Source organism: Dreissena polymorpha, chromosome 14, assembly GCF_020536995.1.
Source record: "Dreissena polymorpha isolate Duluth1 chromosome 14, UMN_Dpol_1.0, whole genome shotgun sequence".
Taxonomy (NCBI): domain Eukaryota; kingdom Metazoa; phylum Mollusca; class Bivalvia; order Myida; family Dreissenidae; genus Dreissena; species Dreissena polymorpha.
This window is the reverse complement of record NC_068368.1, coordinates 38,934,505-38,958,757: the sequence shown is the minus strand read 5'-3', so window position 1 is coordinate 38,958,757 and position 24,253 is coordinate 38,934,505. Positions and strand designations below refer to the sequence as shown.

The 24,253-nt window shown below is 36.3% G+C and overlaps 1 protein-coding gene across 3 annotated transcripts in view; it reads left to right on the top strand.

Annotated features, from left to right (window-relative positions):
• The window catches only part of LOC127858014 (glycoprotein-N-acetylgalactosamine 3-beta-galactosyltransferase 1-like), a 40,613-nt gene extending 25,470 nt beyond the window's left edge, over positions 1-15,143 (top strand). The window contains exons 1-6 of one of the 3 annotated variants that reach the window (XM_052394855.1): positions 2,728-2,831; positions 5,446-5,622; positions 10,214-10,452; positions 11,342-11,512; positions 13,247-13,390; positions 14,953-15,143. In XM_052394855.1, coding sequence (XP_052250815.1) covers positions 5,472-5,622; positions 10,214-10,452; positions 11,342-11,512; positions 13,247-13,390; positions 14,953-15,084 — 837 coding nt within the window. In that variant the 5' untranslated portion in view covers positions 2,728-2,831; positions 5,446-5,471 and the 3' untranslated portion in view covers positions 15,085-15,143. Of the gene's footprint in view, positions 1-2,727; positions 2,832-5,445; positions 5,623-10,213; positions 10,453-11,341; positions 11,513-12,584; positions 12,634-13,246; positions 13,391-14,952 lie in introns of those variants that run through there. The other 2 variants (XM_052394854.1, XM_052394856.1) reach the window with 2 other exon arrangements.
• The last annotated feature ends 9,110 nt before the right edge of the window (positions 15,144-24,253 follow it).

Genomic DNA, 24,253 nt, shown 5'->3' with positions numbered 1-24,253 from the left:
TGTCTTATACCTCTTAAACTTGTAATAATTAAACACAGTATACAGATAGATAGACTTTTAATTTCCTCCATTCATGAAGAGCATAGCATATAATACAGATTATAAATAATTAAAAACAATCGATTATATACACATACAAGAGATCAAAATGAAGCAACTCAATACAGACATTTTATAATTTACAAAGATAAGGAACATAACTAAAGTTTATATACAAATAATTGTTAGGTCAATGACATGAAAAAAGTCAATGATAATGATTTTAGTTCACGCACGCACGCGCACACGCGCGCACGCGCGCATAAGAATATATACGTTAACATGTTCATAAAGACACAGTATACGTTGCTTGTGTCTCTCTAGTCTTGATTTAAGATATTTCCATTTAAGCCTCGCTCTGTGAAAAAGGGGCTTAATGCATGTGCGTAAAGTCTCGTCTCAGATCTGCCTGTGCAGTCCGTACATGCTAATCAGGGAAGGCTCTTTCCGCTTTAATGACATCTTTTGTTTAAGCACAGTATATTCTTATCAAAAATCCAGTTTAGGCAAAAAGTGTCGTCCCTGAATAGCCTGTGCGGACTGCACCTGGTCGTACCTGAATAGCCTGTGCGGACTGCACATGGTCGTACCTGAATAGCCTGTGCGGACTGCACATGGTCGTACCTGAATAGCCTGTGCGGACTGCACATGGTCGTACCTGAATAGCCTGTGCGGACTGCACATGGTTGTCCCTGAATAGCCTGTGCGGACTGCACATGGTCGTACCTGAAAAGCCTGTGCGGACTGCACATGGTCGTACCTGAATAGCCTGTGCGGACTGCACATGGTCGTACCTGAATAGCCTGTGCGGACTGCACATGGTCGTACCTGAATAGCCTGTGCGGACTGCACATGGTCGTACCTGAATAGCCTGTGCGGACTGCACATGGTCGTACCTGAATAGCCTGTGCGGACTGCACATGGTCGTACCTGAATAGCCTGTGCGGACTGCACATGGTTGTCCCTGAATAGCCTGTGCGGACTGCACATGGTCGTACCTGAATAGCCTGTGCGGACTGCACATGGTCGTACCTGAATAGCCTGTGCGGACTGCACATGGCCGTACCTGAATAGCCTGTGCGGACTGCACATGGTCGTACCTGAATAGCCTGTGCCGACTGCACATGGCCGTACCTGCATAGCCTGTGCGGACTGCACATGGTCGTACCTGAATAGCCTGTGCGGACTGCACATGGCCGTACCTGAATAGCCTGTGCGGACTGCACATGGTCGTACCTGAATAGCCTGTGCGGACTGCACATGGCCGTACCTGAATAGCCTGTGCGGACTGCACATGGCCGTACCTGAATAGCCTGTGCGGACTGCACATGGTTGTCCCTGAATAGCCTGTGCGGACTGCACATGGTCGTACCTGAATAGCCTGTGCGGATTGCACATGGTCGTACCTGAATAGCCTGTGCGGACTGCACATGGTCGTACCTGAATAGCCTGTGCGGACTGCACATGGTCGTACCTGAATAGCCTGTGCGGACTGCACATGGTTGTCCCTGATTAGCCTGTGCGGACTGCACATGGTCGTACCTGAATAGCCTGTGCGGACTGCACATGGTCGTACCTGAATAGCCTGTGCGGACTGCACATGGTCGTACCTGAATAGCCTGTGCGGACTGCACATGGCTGTCCCTGATTAGCCTGTGCGGACTGCACATGGTCGTACCTGAATAGCCTGTGCGGACTGCACATGGTCGTACCTGAATAGCCTGTGCGGACTGCACATGGTCGTACCTTAATAGCCTGTGCGGACTGCACATGGTCGTACCTGAATAGCCTGTGCGGACAGCACATGGCCGTACCTGAATAGCCTGTGCGGACTGCACATGGTTGTCCCTGAATAGCCTGTGCGGACTGCACATGGTCGTACCTGAATAGCCTGTGCGGACTGCACATGGTTGTCCCTGAATAGCCTGTGCGGACTGCACATGGTCGTACCTGAATAGCCTGTGCGGACTGCACATGGTTGTCCCTGAATAGCCTGTGCGGACTGCACATGGTCGTACCTGAATAGCCTGTGCGGACTGCACATGGTTGTACCTGAATAGCCTGTGCGGACTGCACATGGTCGTACCTGAATAGCCTGTGCGGACTGCACATGGTCGTACCTGAATAGCCTGTGCGGACTGCACATGGTCGTACCTGAATAGCCTGTGCGGACTGCACATGGTTTTACCTGAATAGCCTGTGCGGACTGCACATGGCCGTACCTGAATAGCCTGTGCGGACTGCACATGGTCGTACCTGAATAGCCTGTGCGGACTGCACATGGTCGTACCTGAGTAGCCTGTGCGGACTGCACATGGTTGTCCCTGAATAGCCTGTGCGGACTGCACATGGTCGTACCTGAATAGCCTGTGCGGACTGCACATGCAATACACTAGGCTAAAGCTTTACCCTTCACTTATTGTTCATAAACGAAACACATGTACACTTAACTTAATACCATAAAGAAATCGTGTGTGACATTTTATACGATGCAAATATGATGTGTGGCTAGGTTAAAAATACAATGTACATAGTGTCTGTCGGTAAAGGGTTCCATTAGCACGTTCGTGTTAATCCGTTTTGTCAAAATATCACAGTCTACACAATAGGCCTATAGATCTGCTGACCGCACAACAATCAACAATAAGTCCGGATTGTATGTTCAATCTGCATTCAATGAAATAACCGTTTCGATAATGCATTTTTTTCACCATTTTTTTAATGAGACTGGGTCCCTTTGGATTGGAGAAATCGTGATGTCTTGACAAAACATGGGAAATTAGTGTTTCGAGGTATTTTGCTTACAAATTATTTTAAACTGAAAATAAAATGTTTATTAAGGAAGGCTTAACGTAAAGAATTCGATCGGAGATGAACCTGTTATTGAGATTTTTAGAAATAAATATTTACTTTGTTTGCAACATTCAATTGGGAATTTTAAGGTCCTGTTTGGGACAAAATGTAAATTTCCCCTTCTGGACTTACATTTGAAAGAAAAAACATATCACTTTAATCCGAAAAGCGTAACTCTCTATATATAGCATGTTTGATTTGATTTTAATTAAGAGAAATTGTAAATTTCTTAATAACAAATATTTCGCTATATAATTATATTGAAATGCACAACGAACATGTTAACTAGAAGTGAAATATTTTCATGCTAATTGCGTTTAAAATAATAAAAATTGACCTATACTTAAGGATTAATACGAAATACATGAACACTGTTTATGTGTAGCTTGAATAAATACAATTGTTTTTATAAAGCAAACAATTACTAGTAATTGTTATCATATGTGACATAGATAATTTTCGAAATTCTGTTAGCTTCTATTGTTGTTTTTTTTATTTTTTGAGTTAATGTTTCGGAATGTTAAACGCAGTTAACTTTTTTTCTTTCTAAAAGATTCTTCTTATATTCCGGAAAAAAACGATGCGTTATTGTACATTGTCATATGAATTATTGGCGTCGCTCTGGAAAGCGGCGACTAGTTTGTAATGCATTTGTTTTTCGTTATGGGAGGAGCAGTTATTGTACGGATCAATGTATATATTCTTGTTTTATGAATATCTTGCATAGTGGTGATTTTTTTGTATAAATTAGTGTAAATAAGAACTGCATTTGTGACTATTATATTTATTACAACATTTATTGCCAAAAATGCAAATTTAATTCTTTTAATTAATAGCTTAACACAGGGATTGGGCACTATTGAAAGATCACAGGGACTGGGTAAATTTACGAAACGGTGAAACTTTAAATTAATAGTGAACATTTTTGTCTTTAACTGTGGTGTAGTGGATGAGGTGTACGCCTAGCGATCGGGAGTTGGTGGGTTCGATTCCAAGGCGGGGAGAATTTATATATATATATATATATATATATATATATATATATATATATATATATATATATTTATATATATATATTATTTTAATAAAATTAAAAAATACTGCGTTGTTATGCGACCTAAATACCACGTTGCACATTTTTATTAAAATTAATGGATGCCGTGTGGTGACAACATTATTTAAAATTTCTTACATCTCTTAAATATATTTAAAAAAACACGTGTTTTATATTAACAAATAAATGCAAACAACACATCTATTTTGCATGTTTTGTTGTTGTTGTTTATGGTTGTCTATCATAGGCCCTAAGTACTATCCCTACCACATATAGAGCGCGAAGCGCGACACGTATTATTCATTGTAACAATTAGTTTTGATAATGGAAGCAGCCACTTATCAATGAGGAGCTGTGTCACAGCAACCCGTTTCCCTAGAGTCAAGCACTCCTTGGAGTTATTTTTTTCAGAACCACATATAGAACGCGAAGCGCGACACGTATTACTATCCAGGTGGTATGGACCCTTTGGTATGGACTTTTTTAGGTGACACTATCAATGCGCATTTTGTGAGATGAAGCACATTTTTTAAAACCTACAAAGTTCTGTTCCATTAATGAAAATTGCACACGGATGCCAGTAAAAAAGGGAAACCAATGTTAGTATAATGAACGATGGAATAGTTGGGGGTTACAACACAAAATCATAGATAATGGTTATTTGAGGGTTATAACACAACATCATAGATAATGGTTATACCAGTATCTTTTTCTATTTTGATTAAAATAATCGGCAAATATATTAATATTTACAGTAGAAAAAAATCGTTCCATGTAACTTCATTGAGTGCCTTTTACACTGAAATTCCCGACGCCCTTTGATGCTTTGCATCAATACTTATCTTGTACTTATATTAGATTGATTTTGATGTATGTGAAGTTTGCTGAAGATTTGTCACAGTAGAAGCAGCCATAGATGTTGTTCAATATGAAATCATAAACGAACAAACTGCACTCATTATTCATAATATGCGCCCAACTTTGTATATAATATTGTTTGTTAAACCAGCAAGATCAATATTTGATTTAAAGAGTTTGTATCCTATACCCGGTAATCATCATACATGTATTTAGAAATGCCTTTTAAAGCATTCTCGGTGCACAAGCTATTTAGCATGTGCAATACTTACTACACGAACATATAATTATCGGTGCACGAATTAGTTGTAGTTTTTATAAAGAACGTACATAATTCACAGAAAAAGTACTCACAAAATCAATAACTATATTTTAGTATTTTGCAGGTTGCCATTCATAACGAAGTATTTACTGTTTCTACACATATACCTAAACATTTAATAAATTGTGCGCATATACTTTTTCTGTGTAATCTGTTTAAAATGATAATTACACCATACCAACGAACTATGAAAACGTGTCCTTTGTTAAAAAATTAAACTAACCCTAAACCAGTTATTCATTCTTGTCAATGCAGGAAGAGCTTATTTGTTTGTACCGATCTACACACCTAATTGAAACACTATTCGGTTTTATTTTAGAATTAAAGACAATTCTACCGGTAGGCATGTGTTCAGTTACACGACAATCTCCGACGAAAACCATACATCGCATGCGAATCCTGTGTATTATCTTGACTTCCGGTGAATCCCAAGATAAAATGAACGCAGTTAATGGGACTTGGAGTAAACGGTGCGACAAAAAGCTATTCGTGTACTGTAAGTTGCAACATTTTTATTTAGCTGTGAATAATTAAATTTCCGGCCTGCCCAAAATTCGATCTTTATGTAAAGAACACCATATTAATGTGCTTTTTAAGGGGCATCATTTTCTTCACAACGTCATTTGGCGATGAGAGTAGCACTTTTCGCACCCCTAGGAGGTCATATAGTAGTCGCTGATTCCGTTCGTGAAAGGTTGTGTGTGTGCGTGTGTGTGCCTGCGTGAGTGCTTGTTTGCGTCTGGGTCCTACGCCCAGAGTTCGTGTCCACACTGTCACTTTTACACCACTGCGATGATTTCAAGTATACTTCAGATTATTGTTTCCCATTACTAGGCGATGCGTCGCCTGATACAATGCCCCTCGGTGACATGTAAGGTCAGTTAGGTCACAATGCAATGTCATCGTGCAACCAATCGCGTTTTCGCTCTGTAACTTGTATTAACCCGTGGGAGTCAAAAACATAACTTGTATTATTGGCGTCGCTCTGGAGAGCGGCGACTAGTATGTAATGCATTTGTTTTCCGCTTATGGGAGGAGAAGTTATTTACGGATCAATGTATATATTTTTGTTTTAAGAATATCTTGTATAGTGGTGATTTTTTGTGTCAATTAGTGTAAATAAGTACTGCATTTGTGCCTATAACATTCATTACAACATTTATTGCCAATATTGAGAATACTAGGTCGGTGCCGAATAAAGCAAAGTTTATTTTGCGAGGCTTAGAAAATCTGAACCACGAGCCTTGGCGAGTGGTTCAGATTTTCGTGCCGAGCAAGATAAACTTTGCTTTATTCGGCACCGACCTAGTATTCGATGTATCCCATCAATTTTCTTAGTCGTAAATTATTTCTTTAAACATAGAATAGGAAAATCGAACTAGACGGAAAATTCCAAAGATATTTTAAGCAAACATTGTTTCATTATTTTAATCGTGTCGAGCCTAATACATTACAAAAAGATCAGTAACCAACCTGTTTTTTCGTTTATCATACCTCTACGTCCCCGATTTTTAAGAAATAATGAAAAAAAAGAGACACTAAACAACTGCATCTTTAGCGTGAAACTACATGCATTGTGTCGTATGACGTGTTAATAATAGCGTCACGAGTACGCGCACTTAATATTTGTAAATAATGTTTATTTGCTTTTTGAGTTGAATTATGTGATAAAACTATATTACATCTTGGTATCAAATTGTTTGTTTTGTTGAATCTGATTCGATTTTACTAAAAATGATTACTTTATAGTTGATTCCGAGTAATATGAACATTCTTCGCCGCGCGTGACAGCTATATTTCAGCACTGCTGAAATAAAGGTAAATTTATTCCACAGTGGTTTATTTCGACAATGCACGTCTGATGATGGGATAAAATGCAAAGCTAATTGTTTTAATTAATAACTGATCCACAACTGATCACAGGGGAAAGATCACAGGGACTGGGCAAATACGCGAAACTTTCTGGTTTTGTATAAAAACAAAACATAATCAAAATATATTTATTTTGTGGTTTTTCTAATTTGCTTATTTAGTGGAGACTCAATGTAGTACGATATTTGACGGCCTATCGCGCAAGCAAGTTTATTGGAAGGCGTAGTGGTACGAAAACGTACAATGTATTAGGTTATTAATAGACATATAATAACGATCGCTATACACAACTTCACCAAATAGCAGTACATAAATGATGTAAGCTGGAATAGCACTGTTGGGAGAGCGTTAGACTGAAGTTGTTTACGCAACAATCATCGAAAGGCCCCCGGTTCAATCCCGGGTTCCGGAATGAACGGAACAGTTCGGCGGCCGACAATATTTTTCAGTCAGGTTAATAAATATAATAAAGCTTTATTTTATGCAGACATTTTGAAGTCCATTTAACTACAATTGGACATTTTTATTAAAATTAATGGATGCCGCGTGGTGACAACGTTAATTAAAATTTCTTGCATCACTAAGATATGTTATAAAAAATACACGTGTTTTATATTAACAAATAAATGCAAACAACACATCTATTATCCATGTATTTTTATGGTTGTCTATCATAGGCCCTAAGTACAATCCCAACCACATATAGAGCGCGAAGCGCGACACGTATTATTGATTATAACAATGAGTTGCGATAAAGGAAGCAGCCGCTTTTCAAGGAGGAGCTGTGTCCCAGCAACCCGTTTCCCTAGAGTCAAGCACTCCTCTGAGTTTTTTTTAAGAACCACATAAAGAGCGCGAAGCGCGACACGTATTACTATCCAGGTGGTATGGACCCTTTAGCATTATCCGACCATTACGTCCATAGTTATCTTCCTTAGAATTTGATAAATTTTGAAATCGTTGTTCGAAGTCCTATATTTTCATCCGATTGTTCCCCAAACTTGCACAGGTTTTTTGTCAATGAGGACCCAACGCAAATTCTCTATATGAGCAATATCGGACCATAAGTCCAGAATTACGTCTCTTTGAATTTAAAAATAAAAGTGAAAAACTGCTTGGTTAGGTGATTATGTCAACATTTTTCATCAGATTCTTTCCAAACTTACAGTGTCTTCATATCAATGAGCATTTTTACCTCATTAAAAATGAGAAACATCGGGACAATACGTCCAGATTTTTTTCTATTAAATTTGACAAAATAAACCATTTTTTCTTGTTCAAAAGATTTCACAACTTTCGTCTGAATCTTTCCAAACTTGTTAAGTGTTTTTATATCAGTATTACTCGAACCCTATTGAAAATGATGAATATCGGAGCAATAAATCTATTATGATTTTTTACTGAATTTCAAAGTATTTTGAAATGCAGCTTCTTTATGCAATTAACAGTTTTCATTCATTTTTTTCAAACTTTTACAGTGTTTTCATATCAATGACTACTCAACCCCTATCGTAAATGAGCAACGTAAGAATAAGTTAAGAATCATCTCCCCTTGAAGTTGAGAAAAATATGAAATTACGCTTACAAGATGAAGCAGATTTTTTAAAACCTACACAGGTCTGTTCCATTAATGAAAACTGCACACGGATGCCAGTAAAAAAAGGAAACCAATGTAAATAAAATGAACTATGAAATATTTGGGGGTTACAACACAAAATCATAGATAATGGTTATTTGGGGGTTATAACACAACATCATAAATAATGGTTATTTGGGGTTTATAACACAAAATTATAGATAATGGTTATACCAGTATCTTTTTCTATTTTGTTTAAAATAATCGGCCAATATATTTATATTTACAGTAGAAAAAAATCGTTCCATGTAACTTCATTGAGTGCCTTTTACACTGAAATTCCCGACGCCCTTTGATGCTTTGCATCAATACTTATCTTGTTTGTCTTTAAATGTCATTACTAGACGATGTGTCGCGGAAAGCTCCCATGCTGTTCGGTGAAAGGTCGTGGTTACAATTAAAGGTCAACGTTTATGAAATTTCGTTTCTGCCCTGTAACTTTTTAAATTCCAGTGAGAATTGGTATTTAACATCGGATTATTTATCCCCATGACCAATCGATGGGTCGCAACCATTTCTTATCGCTGCCTAATTGAGGGCCAAGGTCACAATAACAATTGAATGTAAAAGACAAATAAATGTTAATAGTTAAACAGGAATGGGATATGATCGAAACTATGTTAATATCCATTAATGTGAATCTTCAATCTATGAAGTATATACAGTATTTTTCTTTTCTTTCATTTTTCAGAATTTGAATTTGAAACATGTGTTGTATGTTAGTTTTTGATTACTACTCCCATGGCTATACACACCCTACATGTACGTGTTTATTATTTGCTATGTATGTTGCACGATTTTACATGAATTGTATAACAATTGAATGAAAAATGTCATAAGCTGTTAATTTCGTTGTGTAACGGTTTACGCTCATTAGAATATTGATATTATTCATATTTCCTTATTTCGGATTATTTGTTTTATTTTTTCCAACGCTGTATCATGGACAATGCGTGTGACCTTAGGCACACGGTCACAATTCTAGGTCAAAGATCAAAGTGTTGCCTAATTCGCTCATGTACTTTATATGTAAATGTATGTGTAACTTTGATTTCGACTACTGAACATCATATTTGTGCATGAATATTTTGTTAAATGTTCCCTTATCAAAAGGAGGACTTTCTTTACAATAAACTAACATCGTCGAGATATGCTTTTAAAAAAATCGACAGAGTAGTGTATTGCGAAATTAAACGATAATAGCAAATGCATCGTACATTAAACATGGCTTCAAACACACAAATCAATATAATGATACCAAAAATTTTATCTACAAAACAACTTCTTGAATTATTATGATGATTTATTGAATATCATTAGTTTAAACCTATTTATGTATGGTCGATTGCATAGAAAGCCTATGTCTTATTTGAAATGCTCTCGAGTTCGTTTCCTGGGGAAACCAGTACTTGGTGTCAAGTCGGGATCGAACCCATGGCCTCCCGGTCGCTAGGCGGACACCGTATCCTTTACACCACTGCGACTTTTAATTGTGGTGGTGGATAATTTAGGATTATTATTTTCTTTTGGATTTTCAACTTTATGCAAGTTAATGTTTTATGCATGTTTCACTTCACAGCCAGCGCAATCGAGTCTCCGTTGTCTCCGTACACAATTCATCTTCCAGTCCCTGAAAGTTACGAACACCTAACTGGTAAAGTGAGGAAAACTTTAGAGTTCGTATACCAGCAATGTAACGACTCGTTTGATTGGATACTAAAGTGTGATGACGACACTTTCATCGTTATGGACAATCTACGTCATATGTTAGCAGGCTTGGATCCACAAAAGCCCGCATATCTAGGATTCCGTTTAAATGTAGGTATTAAGAACAATTTGACGTGGTTACATGGACACCCAGGACACATAATTGATACTTTATTTAACAACTTATGACATTCAATACTGACCGCATGTCATGCCTTTATATACGTATGATTTGTATGTATGTTACTATATTTTGATCACGTATACTCATGGACTGTATTTTATTGTATAGCCTATATTGAATAAACCAAACCGTAATTACATACTATTATTACAACCTAATATTGATTTTATGGCAACGCTTTCGTTGCTGTGTACTCTTTTTTTACAAAAACGACTAGATATTATAAAAAAATCCGTTCCATTCAATCAATTTGGAGCAATTTTGTCCAGCGTATGACCATAAATAAAACGAGCATGTCAGGACTGGTCAGTGGTTTGTATTGATGCGCCACATGTTTCAAGGTAGACAAGTGGATACTATACTTGAATCACAAGTATGGCTGGTTGCTCAGTTGGATGGTCTGTGAGGCTATCTTACTTTTGTTCTTTAATTCGTATATTGTCAATTAACATTAAAAAAATGTAGCAAATGAAACATACCGTACTCTTTAAATACATAAGCATCTAACAATCATGTAAGAAACAGCATGCTTTAACCATTTTGAACACACTTTTTAAGTTAAACGTAATAAAGATCTACTAAGCACATCGATTCTAAGCTTTGCAATTATCTTCCATAGTGTCATACCCTTATTAACATCGCGACTAGTCATTCAAATCAATGCTACTGTCATCAATCAACTTTTGTAACACTGCATAAAATATACACCATTCAAGTTTGTGTTTATCACACATGTGAACCACGGTCATTCTAATTCGCATCATGTAATCGTCGTTACATATATTTAATGTGCCCTGGCATGTTTGTTTTTTTAAGCCAGCATTTGGAAAATATGATGAATATGTGCCGCGCGGATATATGAGCGGTGGAGCAGGTTACGTCATAAATTCTCGTGCACTCCATGACGTAGTCAACACTGGTTTCAAGAGAGGCGCGTGCAGAGAAGATGGCGGCGATGAAGATGTGGAAATGGGCAAATGCTTGGATGTATTTACTTTTATATATTAAATAAATCTTTAAAGGGCTTTCAACTTTAATAGTATTCAAGAGAGGTAAAATTATATTATACGAAGTAAATTAAAGATCGATATTCCTTTTATGAATTTATTCTGTTCATCTTAATATCATACAGTGTTATGGTAGTCATTATTTTTTTATAGCTACCATTACTGTAAGTTACAATAGACTCTTTACAACAAATTTCTAAATTTCTAAACTATTACTTCAGCAAAAGTTCAATTGCCAAAAAAAGTATGTCCCGGTATTCATTTAAAAAAAAATGAACTGCCGCATACATCTACAACTGTAACCAGAAAACAAGTATTTATTTAATTATAACTCACTGCCCGTGAATGAAGCTAACAATTACATTGTATGTTATGTTTCATAACGATAACTTTAGCAAAAAATATCAAATGCCACAAAGGAATGTACCATTTGACCTAAAAAAGTCATTAACTGTTGCATGAAACTGCACCTGTGACCACTCAATGATACTTACACCATAACAAATGTAAGCCCCACATTCAAATGTTAACGGAGCATATGAAAGCTGTGCGGGTTCATGTCCATGAATAAGGTTAACCCATTTATGCCTAGCGTCCTGAAAAAAGGACATTGCAAACAGCATAGACCCAGATGAGACGCCGCATAATGCGGCGTCTCATCTGGGTCTGCGCTGTTTGCTTAAATGAATTTCTTTATGAAATATTCTAAATATAGACATAAATATACTTGACACCCCTAATTTTGGAAATAAAATGATCCAATTTAGAAGGATAGCAGAGTCCACTGGGCATAAATGGGTTAATAATGAGCAAGAATAGAACAATACATTAAAAACAAGCACGTCAGGCGAATGGTATTTTATAAGGTCAACTATCCGTCGAATAGTTTTAGCTAGACTCGTTTGGATTGTCGTTTGCGTTTGCGTAAAATGTGTGTTTATGTCTACAACAACAAGAGATATTGTTTCTACTACAGTAATCAAATCGGAAATTTACCTCAGGCGGGAGTAAAATGCATTTGAGCAGAAATAATGTCTTTTTGTACATTTTAGGTTTACGTTTGCTTGCAGCAACTCCATATCTCATTATCTTCACATATGCGTAAGATATAAAACGTGTATGTAAAATGTGTTCATAGTCTTTTAAACAGTCACTACCCATCAACTATAACTTTAGCCAGCTTTTAAGAGGAAATATGCAGCTTTGAGTATTTAGAAATGTCTATTTAATGTTTGCCATCAGCAAAAATGTATCTCTGCGTCTGCCACGGGCGTAAATTTGAAATTTCACATTCGTCTTCAGTCCTTGAAAAAAGACTACTTAGCCATGCAAACTTATAAGACTTTATCATCCTTTATACACCAATAAGCTCCTTCCGTGCCTAAGAGTGCATGATGTGTGGACCCGAGGTTTGTCCCAGCACTCCGTCTTACTTAACTTTCTAGCCTTTAAAAAAAATACATCTTCCATTTATAGCTATTAGGTTGTTACTAAGCGATTTGTAAGTTTGGCGTGGTCTTGTCTTATGGGGGAGGGGGAGGAGTTCCCTTGGGAGACCACACCTGTCCGGTATGGTGACCACTAACCGAACGCACATGCTTCCGAGAACGCGGACTGAACCCCGGTCGCCTCGGTGAGAAAGGCGGGTACCAGCCACTGCTCTAGCTAGACAGCCCATATCGATTCAATACTATTATCTTCATGCAACTTTCAGGCAGCCGGCGTACCTATGCATTCAACGCTGGATTCGGAGGGAAAGGAAACTTTCCACCTTCAAAGTTTACACTATCACCTCACACTCAAGAACGAAACTGTATTGCAACAACCACCAAAAGACGCGCTCAACAGCGGACCTTGGGTAACCTACATAATTATTGCTCGCCTTCATGTATTCTAACGAGATCTAGTTCATATTTCTTAAAAAAAATAAGACAAATCTTAGCCTCAATATTCAACTTAAATACACTCTTTCATATTGTTTGTTATTATTTTCTTCGCACAGTGTTTAACGCCAACTAGTATTGTTTGATTGCAATTTGTTATTCAATTAAAGAAACCATTAATTTTACCGAATTTATATACATGCATAAGCTTCAAATTTATGACATCTTTACACCCATTTTATTTCTTGCTTAATTGATACATAGCAATTTTGTAATATTTTCATTTTAACAAATTGTAAAAACCTACATCAGGTGAAGTATTATTGGTCTCCTTGGCCTGATGTAAAATAACAAATATTAATAGTTTTAAACAAAGCATAGTGTAAATTCAAATTTGCCTCGTTCTACGAAAACATGGCTTAATGCATGTGCGTAAAATGTCGTCCTAGGTTATCCTGTGTAGTCCGCACAGGCTTCTCATTGACGAAACTTTCCGCTTATACTGAATTATCATTTAATTGAGACTCGCTTTATTGGAGTCACTTTGTCGGTCGGTCTGTCGGTCTGTCTGTCTGTCCCGATATTTCATCCGATCTTCACCAAACTTGGTCACAAGTTGTTTCTAGATGATGTATAGGTCAAGTTTAAATATGTGTCATGCCGTGTCAAAAACTAGGTCACAGGGTCACTTAGTGTGTTTTAAACCGAAAGTTTGTCCGTACCATAACTATGTCATTTATTGTTAGATTTTGAAATTACTTGGTGCATTTGTTCACCATCATAGGACGGTGTGTCATGCGAAACAATTACGTCGATATATTCAAGGTCAAGGTCGCACTTGGAGTTTAAAAGTGAAAAATGGCCATAAATGAGCTTGTCCGGGTCATAACTATGTCATTCATTGTGAGATTTTAAAATGACTCTGTACATTAATTTTGTTCACAGTCATTGGACAGCGTGTCATGCGAAAGAATTCAAGAGTTCAAATGTCAAAATGGTCATAAATAATAATGGCATAATTATTCTCAAAAAATCACCATTTAGATTCGCTTGTTTTGTGAAGACAGCTTACAAAATAGTCTGTGTCAATGCGGCATGTGGGGGTATACGTCACGTCTGTGACAAAGCTCTAGTTAAATGAAAAAATCCAAAAAATCGGTTAGTTTTGTCCCTGTTTAGCCTGTGTGGACTGCACAAGCTTATCAGGGCCGACACTTTACCCACATACATTAACACATTTATGCCTAGCGTCTAGAAAAAAGGCCTTGGCAAACAGCGTAGACACAGATGAGACGCCGCATGATACGGCGTCTCATCAGGGTCTGCGCTGTTTGCTTAGAGGAATTTCAGTGAGAAATATTTTAAATATAGAAATAAATATACAAGAGATCCCTAATTTTGGAAATATATTGATCCAATTAAGAAGGATGTGAGAGTCCACTAGGCATAAATGGGTTAAGACCCGTTTTTACTGAGCAAGTTCAAACACAAATGCTGACATAACGATACAAATACACGGTGTCATTGTTTGTTTCAGGGAGAGAAGTGTTGCAGTAACTACCCAGTGTCCTTTCACTACGTCAAGCCTGTCGAGATGTACATGTTTGAATATCTCCTCTACAATGCCAGTGTTCATATGAGCGACAACAGAGACTCGGGGCATTTATAGTATTGACTTGTATATAAACGTTCAATTGTTTTGTAAAAGTATTAAATATTAATCAGAAATGTTTGTGCTATTCATGTTTGCTGCATATTACACATAAATATTTCAGTTATACTTGTTTAAAATTGCAAATAAAATTAAAAAAAGTGCGACATTTCGCTATATTTCCAATGAAACGAAGTCATTACTGTTATTTTTAGAAAATCGACGCATCACAAAATAAATCTATGAATACGCACGGGTCTCTTTGCCATAATAATTATGTATTTTGTGATGCAACTTTTACTAAATTCGATCATACTAACTACATGAACTGTTAATAACAAACAGATCACAACTATTAATAAAAGAATGTCAAATAGAGATTGGGCAGATTACTGCATGCATGCATATTCTTATCTTGGTGGGAATTGAAAAAAGGTGCAAGAAAACAAGATTTATCCGACCTGCTTTCCCTATTTTTATTTTAGTGGAACAAATGACTATTTGAACATGTGACTTACGAGCTACTTAATTCGCTGTTTTTAGCTCCACTGGCCAGAGGCCAGCGGGGCTTATGTCATGGTCCTGTGTCCGTCGTGCGTGCGTGCGTGCGTGCGTCCGTGCGTGCGTTCACTTTTTCTTTAAACATCTTCTTCTCCTGAACTACAAGTCCAATTCTGATAAAACTTCTCACAAATGTTCCTGGGATCAAATTTGACCCTGCTTCGGTCAATAAATTGAACATATGCTTATATAAAGCCTATTTTGTGAAAACATTAAAAATCTACTTGTCTATAACCATTGGGCCTAGTGCTACCACATTTGGTATGTAGTGACATTTAATAGTTCTCTACTTTGTTTGTTCAAAGTATGCCCCTAGGGTCAAATTTGACCCTGCCCCGGGGGTCACAAAATGAACATATGCTTATATAAAGCCTATTTTGTGCAAACTTTAAAAACCTTCTTGTCCATAACCGAAGGCCTAGGGCTACAAAATTTGGTATGTAGTGACATCTAATAGTTCTCTACTTAGTTTGTTCAAATTATGCTCCTGGGGTCAAAATTTGACCCTGCCCCGGAGTTCACAAAAATGAACATACGCTTAAAGAAGGCCTATTTTGTGCAAACTTTAAAAATCTTTCTGTCTATAACCGTATGGCATAGGGGTGCCAAAATTGGTATGTAGTGACATCTAATAGTCCTCTACCAAGTTTGTTCAAATTAAGCCCCTGGGCTCAAATTTGACCGTTCCCCAGGGGTCACAAAATTGAACATATGCTTATTTTGGGCCTATTTTGTGCAAACTTTAAAAAGCTTCTTGTCCATAACCATTGGGCCTATTTCTACCAAATTTGGTATGTATTAAAATCTTAAAGTTCTCTAACAATTTCTTTTTCAAATTATGACCCTGGGGTCAAATTTGACCCTGCCCCGGGGGTCACAAAAATGAATATATGATTATATTAAGCCTCTTTTGTGCAAACTTTAAAAATCTTCCTGTCCATAACCATTGGGCTTAGGGCAACGAAATTTGGTATGTAGTGACATCTTATAGTTCTCTACCAAATTTGTTCAAATTATGCCCCAGGGGCCAAATTTATACATAAAAATGCTCACCCTTCCAACTTTAAGCGCCCAGTGGGACGAGGGATAGAAAGAGAAAGTCACATGCTTGAGTACATTTCAACCCATGCGCATTGCACGCTTTTTTCGCGTAAAAAACAGTGGAGCGATACAGGGCCATCATGGCCCTCTTGTTTTTCAGTGCATGGTAATTACAGCAATATTTCTGTATAATGTAGGTTGTATAAAAAATGCAGAATTAAAGATAGTCTTGCAAATGTGCAAATCATACATTTATTTGTACGTTGTCACAAAACTGTGATTGCAGTGAATTCTTATCGCGATTATTGCGAGTTAATCTCTATTTTCCATCAATTTTTCTAACTCAAGTTTCGAGAGATAATACATCCGTTCGAGAGATAATTCATCCGAAGCTTTATAGTGCCGGTTCGTTATTGAGTGCATGTGACGTCACTCCCGGTTTGAATGAAAATGGCGAGAACATCGGAATGTGTGAAAAATCGCGACTTTGTTCTATTCGTTCTCGCTTATAACACCGTATTTGAAATGAAGTGAGGTGCGAAATAGTTTAGATATGCACTAAATTCGCTAAATAAAGTTGTTTTACGTTTTTTTTTAAATCGCGGCACGTGAACGGTATTTCCGCCACCTATTTTGGCTGTGACGTCACATGCACTCAACACGGGAGGCGGAAAACTACAACGAGCGAGGCACGGTATGGTATTGCGCAAGGGGGGGGGGGGGGGTTAGAGGGTTAGGGTTAGGGTTTGGGTTAGTGTTAGGGGTCGGGTTAGGGTTTGGGTTAGCCTAAACCCAACCCTAACCCTAACCCGACCCCTAACACTAACCCAAACCCTAACCCTTTTTTGGGGTTATCACCCCTGACCATGCCTCGCCCGTTGTAGTTTTCCGCCTCCCACTCAACACACACGCACTCAACGCTCATGACACGGAAGTTTGTCCATTGTTATTACGGATCGAAGCGTGAACACTTCGCGCTTTATGTCAAAATTGACACTCAATATCGCGCAATGTTAAAGGCTCTATAAAGGTCACAAATCCAATTATTATGCATATCAACTGGTCTAATTTTTACCGGATTTCAGTTACTCTTGCATAAAAACTGCTAATAACACAGCTTAGGTACAACGTTGTCAAGAATTATGGAAGATAAACCCGTTTCGTAATTGGAAGAAATGTTTACATTTTTGCAACTAACGTGATGTGTAGCCTCAGAGCGTTGACATATGCTTAAAATAGACTAAAGAAAATTCTATTTTAATTCTATTTTAACAACTTTTTACCAGCAGAAAGTAACTTATTAGATCACTGCAAACGTTTTAACCATTTAGAAGAGACCTACTTTGTGAGTGATACCGGAAAACGTTAAAAGTCATCGTTATATTTTTGGTGACCTGAGTCACTTTCACTTTCTCTTTCGCAAGTTAACAGCGATGTAAATAAACTGATTGTTTGTAAACACAATTGACTTGGAGGACACTTTAGTTTGAGCTCAAAACAAGTTGTATTGCTCATTTTTTTAATTATTATGTCCAATAGCATATATATATTGTTTTTTGATAACCTTTATAAATAAAATATGAAAAAAATATTTAAAAATCTGTAAATAATTACGTATCTTCACCTTTATAGAGCCTTTAATACAGTTCTTTTTATACAAGTTTTATTTAAAAAAAACGTGTGCTTTTACTGTATGTGTGTTTTGGGTTAATGAATAATAAATTTATTGCATGTTTCATTTGAAATACAGAGCAGATGCTTTCAGTGAGTTGTTCAAACACATGCACCGAGCAAACATTGTAACGCACCATGGCCCAAATAGTCGCGCATTTTTAATGATGAATTGATAACATATTGCAATTTCGCATTGTGATAGGACAAACGATTGTCATTACCACCATGCTTTGTATAGTATTTAGTACTGACCACAACTTTTACCGTTTGATGCTTTAGCCAGGTCATCCACCAAAAAATCTCCACAATTAACAAGTCGTTAAATCCATTAGCAAATTAATTCCTAAACTTAACAATCCAAACACTTATAGCGTCTGATGCAAAAAGTAAATAAAATAACATGTAGAAAATATAACAAAATTGGCCTATATTTCCATTTTATTATAGTTGAGATCATTATTCACCTTGGAATTGCACGGATAACTGCTTATACCACACTTACCGACTGGGTAAGGTAATGTTAGTGTGAGATGTTTTAGAGCACATGCATGTCTCAAAGAGGAGCAATCTAACTCCTTGAAGTTCATCACCAACAGCGTTACGTAAATGTGCCCAGAAACAGACGTACAGACAGACGGACGGACGGACCGACGGACGGACGGACAAAAACCCATAACAGAACAATGTGTTATTTTCCCTTTTAAAGCCGGATTTCAACGAAAAGGAGAACACTAAGTTGCATTTCACCTTAGTTGCCCGTTGTAAGCGCCCAATATATTTGAATTTGAACATTGCCCACCGGTAGGCCGGAAACTTTTCAAAATTGAAAACCTGCAATCTACAAACAGTTATCACATAAACATTAATAGGTACCGTAAATCAATGGACATTCTATTTGTGTGAGCATAGGGGATACTACTGTGTGTTTTGCAATGATTTGATTGCGTGTTGAGCATCAAACAATTTTATCTCTAATGAAAAGGCTTGCGAGATATAACAGTTTCACACTCAGCTTTCGATATCAATACAGTTTGTAGGTGCCCCTTTATATTTGGAAGATTGACAGCGCCAGACCGTTTGTGCTTAAAGGCTATGTTCTGATATTTAGTAATTACTACCGTATTGAAATGTTTGCACTATTATGCTTTAGATCATATAAGTATTGTTGTTCCATTCGTGATATTGTTTTGACCAATATATTTTTAAAGTTAAATTGTTGTCGAAATTTACCTTTAAAATGTAAAAGTATAAAGCTTTAAACAAGCCGTCGTTCCAGCAGGGCAATGGTGACCCAACCAAAATACACTGTATAACATCCCGCAATGTATCAAGGTCAATTTGCGGTCAGTAAAAGAATCGTCATATCAACGCTATCGCATAAATTATGTGCACTTGAATTTTATTTTGACCAGAAATATATTAAATGAAGATATTCGGCGACATTATAATGGTATGTCAATAATGATTCTTATCGTGTTTTCAACAATCCCATGATAAGTACTTGTTTTGATAAATTAAAAAAGAATTATTCCACCATATTGACCAATGTGTAATGCACGATACTATTAACAATCGAATCAAATAACAATCTCCGACATACCACTTAAATCGGTCTGTTCGAAGAAAGAGCGTACAAATATTTCAACTATATACGGGATATTTCGTGTGTGGTCGGTTGACTTATATGTTTTCATTTCATTTCCATTCTTCGTGTGTAGTTCTGTTCTGTATCTATAGATATATGATAAGTAATATATAACTACGCGAAATAAGCCCGAAATCTGGCGCAAAACATTGTACTGGTTTTACATCTGATGCAGCTAAGAACTACGCAGAAATTGTTAATGGTTAACTTTCATCACATTGATATTACTCTTTATCTTTCATCAACACCAATCACATTAAACGCCGTATATCTTTTTTAACGATATTTTGTTTCCATTTAGATTATAGCGTGAGATACGCGATCCACTTTAATATATAATAAATTAAATTTATCCACAATTGATCCACAATTGTTTAATAAAATCTCATTAAAATGGCCACTCAAAGAATACTGTATTTTTACGGTGTAAAACTGACACGACGAATGACCGCTCAGTGTTTTAGTCACAGCATTACTAAACACAGGGAGAAAGGGAACCCGACTAGCTTAGCTAACGTTCCAATCCTATAAACTTAAGATGCTGATAACTTATGTTGTAAAACACAGTCTGGAATAAATATGTTTACACCAACAAAGTAATGCGCACTCGCAGACAGACATTTGAAGCCACTTTAGAATTCGACATGCTACTGTATCTTTTCGCGCTAAATTACGGCTCCTTTAACATAACAAAGATCTATAAATACAAGTTTATTGATAGATCTTTGAACACAGTCAGTAGTGAGTGGCAAAGAAGAAAAGAAAATATGTTAATGATTTGTGTATTTATTAAACGAGCGTACTTTCTGTTCAAGGTGTATTTTAGTGCAACCTTCGCGTTTTCATTGAATATCACCATTTTTATCAGTTGTATTTAACCTTTCAGATTTGTAAGGGTGATCACATTGTGTCACACCGGTCTTACTGACCTGTGTGAATGCGCGCTAAGGATTGTGGGAAACGGACTTTTTTCCATCATGGCGTTGGTAAACATAATAAACACGGAAGTGAAAAATGGTAATTAATTATTATCAAAAACAGGCCCCATCAAACCGGGCCAGCTGTAATATATACATGGATGCAGTTTGTGCTTCAAAAGGAGCCACTTTTTATGTCAGTCTATTGTTTGTAAGAATCACTAAACACGTAACTTAGACTAACTAAACATGTTGCAAGACTGTATCTTCGAAATAGTAAATAAATCAAAATCATAAATAAATATTTATAATTAAATACCTGCTAAAATTTGAGAACGTAAACAATTTAAAATAAACGCTGTGAACATTACAAGGAATCTTACATGTAGGCCTCATGTGTGAGAGGATTAATCAGGGATAAAATAAATGGAGTTCAAAGGATCTAACATTTTGAGGAGGACGTCATGGTATCTTGGACATTTGGCACTTTCATATATTTATTTAGTAGATACTGAAAATGCTGAATGTGCTAATTGCAACATCAAAGACGAGCAGGTGAGATTTTTACAGCTTTATTTTTCTTGACAATGACATAATGTATGTTTTCCATTTAATTTATATGGCGCTCTAGTCTTATTTATAAGACGCGCAAAGAATTTAGAGATACTTTTTATATGGGCTAAATTCTTTGCTACAAACATTACCCATATAAAAAGTAGCTTAATATTTAAGAGCGTCAAAAAATTGGACTAATGGCGCTCAATTTTAGCTCGGCTGTTTTCGGGGAAAACCCTAGGTATTGTCATAGACAGCTCGTCGTCAGACGTCCGCGTCGTGCTAAAACCTTTACATAGGCTCAAAAATCAAAGTGCTTCCACCTAAAACATTGAAACCTCACATGTATATGCACCTTGATGATTTCTACACACCACACCCATTTTGGGGTCACTCTGTCAAAGGTCAAGGTCACTAACCTCTAAAAATTCTTTTAATAAATTTCATTTATTCAAAACTGCACCGCAGCCTAGCTTGGCACCCATAATGTGGTGCTCTTGTTTATATATAATTTTAAAAATGTATTAATAACCAGAATAGTTGATGCATGTATAAATAAAAAGATACAGCCATGAACAGTGTGTTTTAATTTTTAATAAATATGCTTTGATTGCGTATATGCAAAACAATGAAGTCCATATATTGTTAACTGATTTTTAAAATGTTGAATGTCACACATTACGTACCAGTCCGTTTATGTACCGACACTTTATGTACCACTATCTGACACTTTATGTACCATAGTTATAATATAAAGAGATAACTAATTTAATATGAATGTGTGTTATTGATGAAATGTATTTTGTGTGATAGTATTTATGAATTTAGACTTATAGATCTATATTGGCCATAGATTTTATATTTTGTCAGATTGTCTAAGTGTCACTGAGTGTCTTAGTTTAATTTATTAGCCCAAGTACATGTAGTACTTAATAAATGATTTATTAGTCTTACCTGAAATTGAAGTAAATTATAAAAATTCATTTGTCTCTTATCTTTTCCTGACTAAGGATTATAAAGTCTAAAATGTTTGTATTATATTGTATAATTGAAATGTGATACTTTGAAGAGAAGAGAGAATGACCTTAATGTTCAAACTGTAAAAAAATCAAATTATTTCCTTCTTTAGACTTTAATCATGTTTAGAGAATGACCTTAATTCATTAGGACTGCTATGAATGAATGGAAATAACACCTATATTTTATGTAGGTGGTACGTAAAGTTTCAAAGTGCGGGTAGTACATAAAAGGTCTGGTACATGTACATAAGGTGTTACACCCTAAAATGTTCATGGTATCAGTGTTTCAATAATGTAGTGTTTCTTATTATGTATTGCTTAGGTTGTTTTGTTTCAAATTTCAAATTTGCATTTATTTTAAAGCATTTTCATTCATTTTGTGTATTCCATGTTTTGTGTAATAAGGTGAATTATGTTGTACATGGCATCAAATATTAATTCATGGTCGCTATGGTGTAGAGAATGATGTCCGCTGGGTAGTAGACTAGTAGTAGTAGACTAGTAGTAGTAGAAGTAAGATCAGTAGTAGTAGTCGTAGTTGTTGTTCTTGTTGTAGTAGTAGATAATTAATTAATTAGTAGTAGTAGTAGTAGTAAGAGTTGTAATGGTTGTGTTTGTATTTGTATTGAATTCTGATAATACAACACAATGATGCTGCTGCTAACGATGATGATGATGATGAATATGATAATGCTGCTGCTGATTGTGATGAGGATTATATGATGGGACTTTGGTATTATAAAATTTGTGAGGTTCAAACACAAAACCTGTTGGTTAATAAAACTTCTCATTTTATGACAAAAGAGCTAGATTGTAGAGTAAAAAATAAGTATAAAATTCCCTAATAGGAAAGCTACCATTAAAGGACCATGACTTGTGGGCTTCAACAAAAGCAATTCATGAAACAGTTATATCTCTTTCAAATGCATTCAATATTGCTGTTCCAATTGATATGCTCAGAAATGCTTCTGGATGGGCATACACCACTAAGTACTTTCCTTCAGTTATTTCTTCTAAAGACACATTAACAACACTGTCGCCCTTAGCAGGAATTCCGGACGCCCGCCCTAAGATGTTCCCTCCCCAGACATTTCCCCCATTTTAGTTTTAGTGCTTACATTACCCCCCCCCCACCCCACAATAAATTTATAATGGTTTGGTTGAAGTATAATCTTGATTTATTATCAAAATGATTATTTTGCTTATGTAATCTTATGTAATAAACTTTTTATATGAAGCAGCTTGTTTGTTGTTTTCTTTGGATTAATCATTCATTATTTTTGTTAAACTGTTTAAGGAGTGCATGTAAATCATTAGAAAGACGTGCATGTTGGTGTACTAGAGGAATACTAGAGGAATACATGGGATATTCTCAAAATCTTACACATGTTGTTTTTAATATAATTAAATAGGATCAATTGATGAATTAATTCAGTTTGAGTCAACTTGGGCTGGGTTGTAAAACTATAGTTTTTTGTTGTTTTTAATCCAATTAAATAGGGTACTATGTAACTGTCAAAGAAAATATGCATTCATACGCATATAAGCCAAGTTTTGGATGTCACTGATATTTTCAATTTTACTAGTACCTAATTAAGACTAATTAAAACAGAATTGGACTTTCCTTGCAAAGTATTTATTATTAATAATATAATAAGCTAATGTAATCAAAACATATTGATATTTTAATAATTTAACTCAATTATATTAATAATATTTAAATTTGCCCCAAAAAACTAGGGCAGGTAGATAGGAAGGATTTTTTTTTTGGAAAA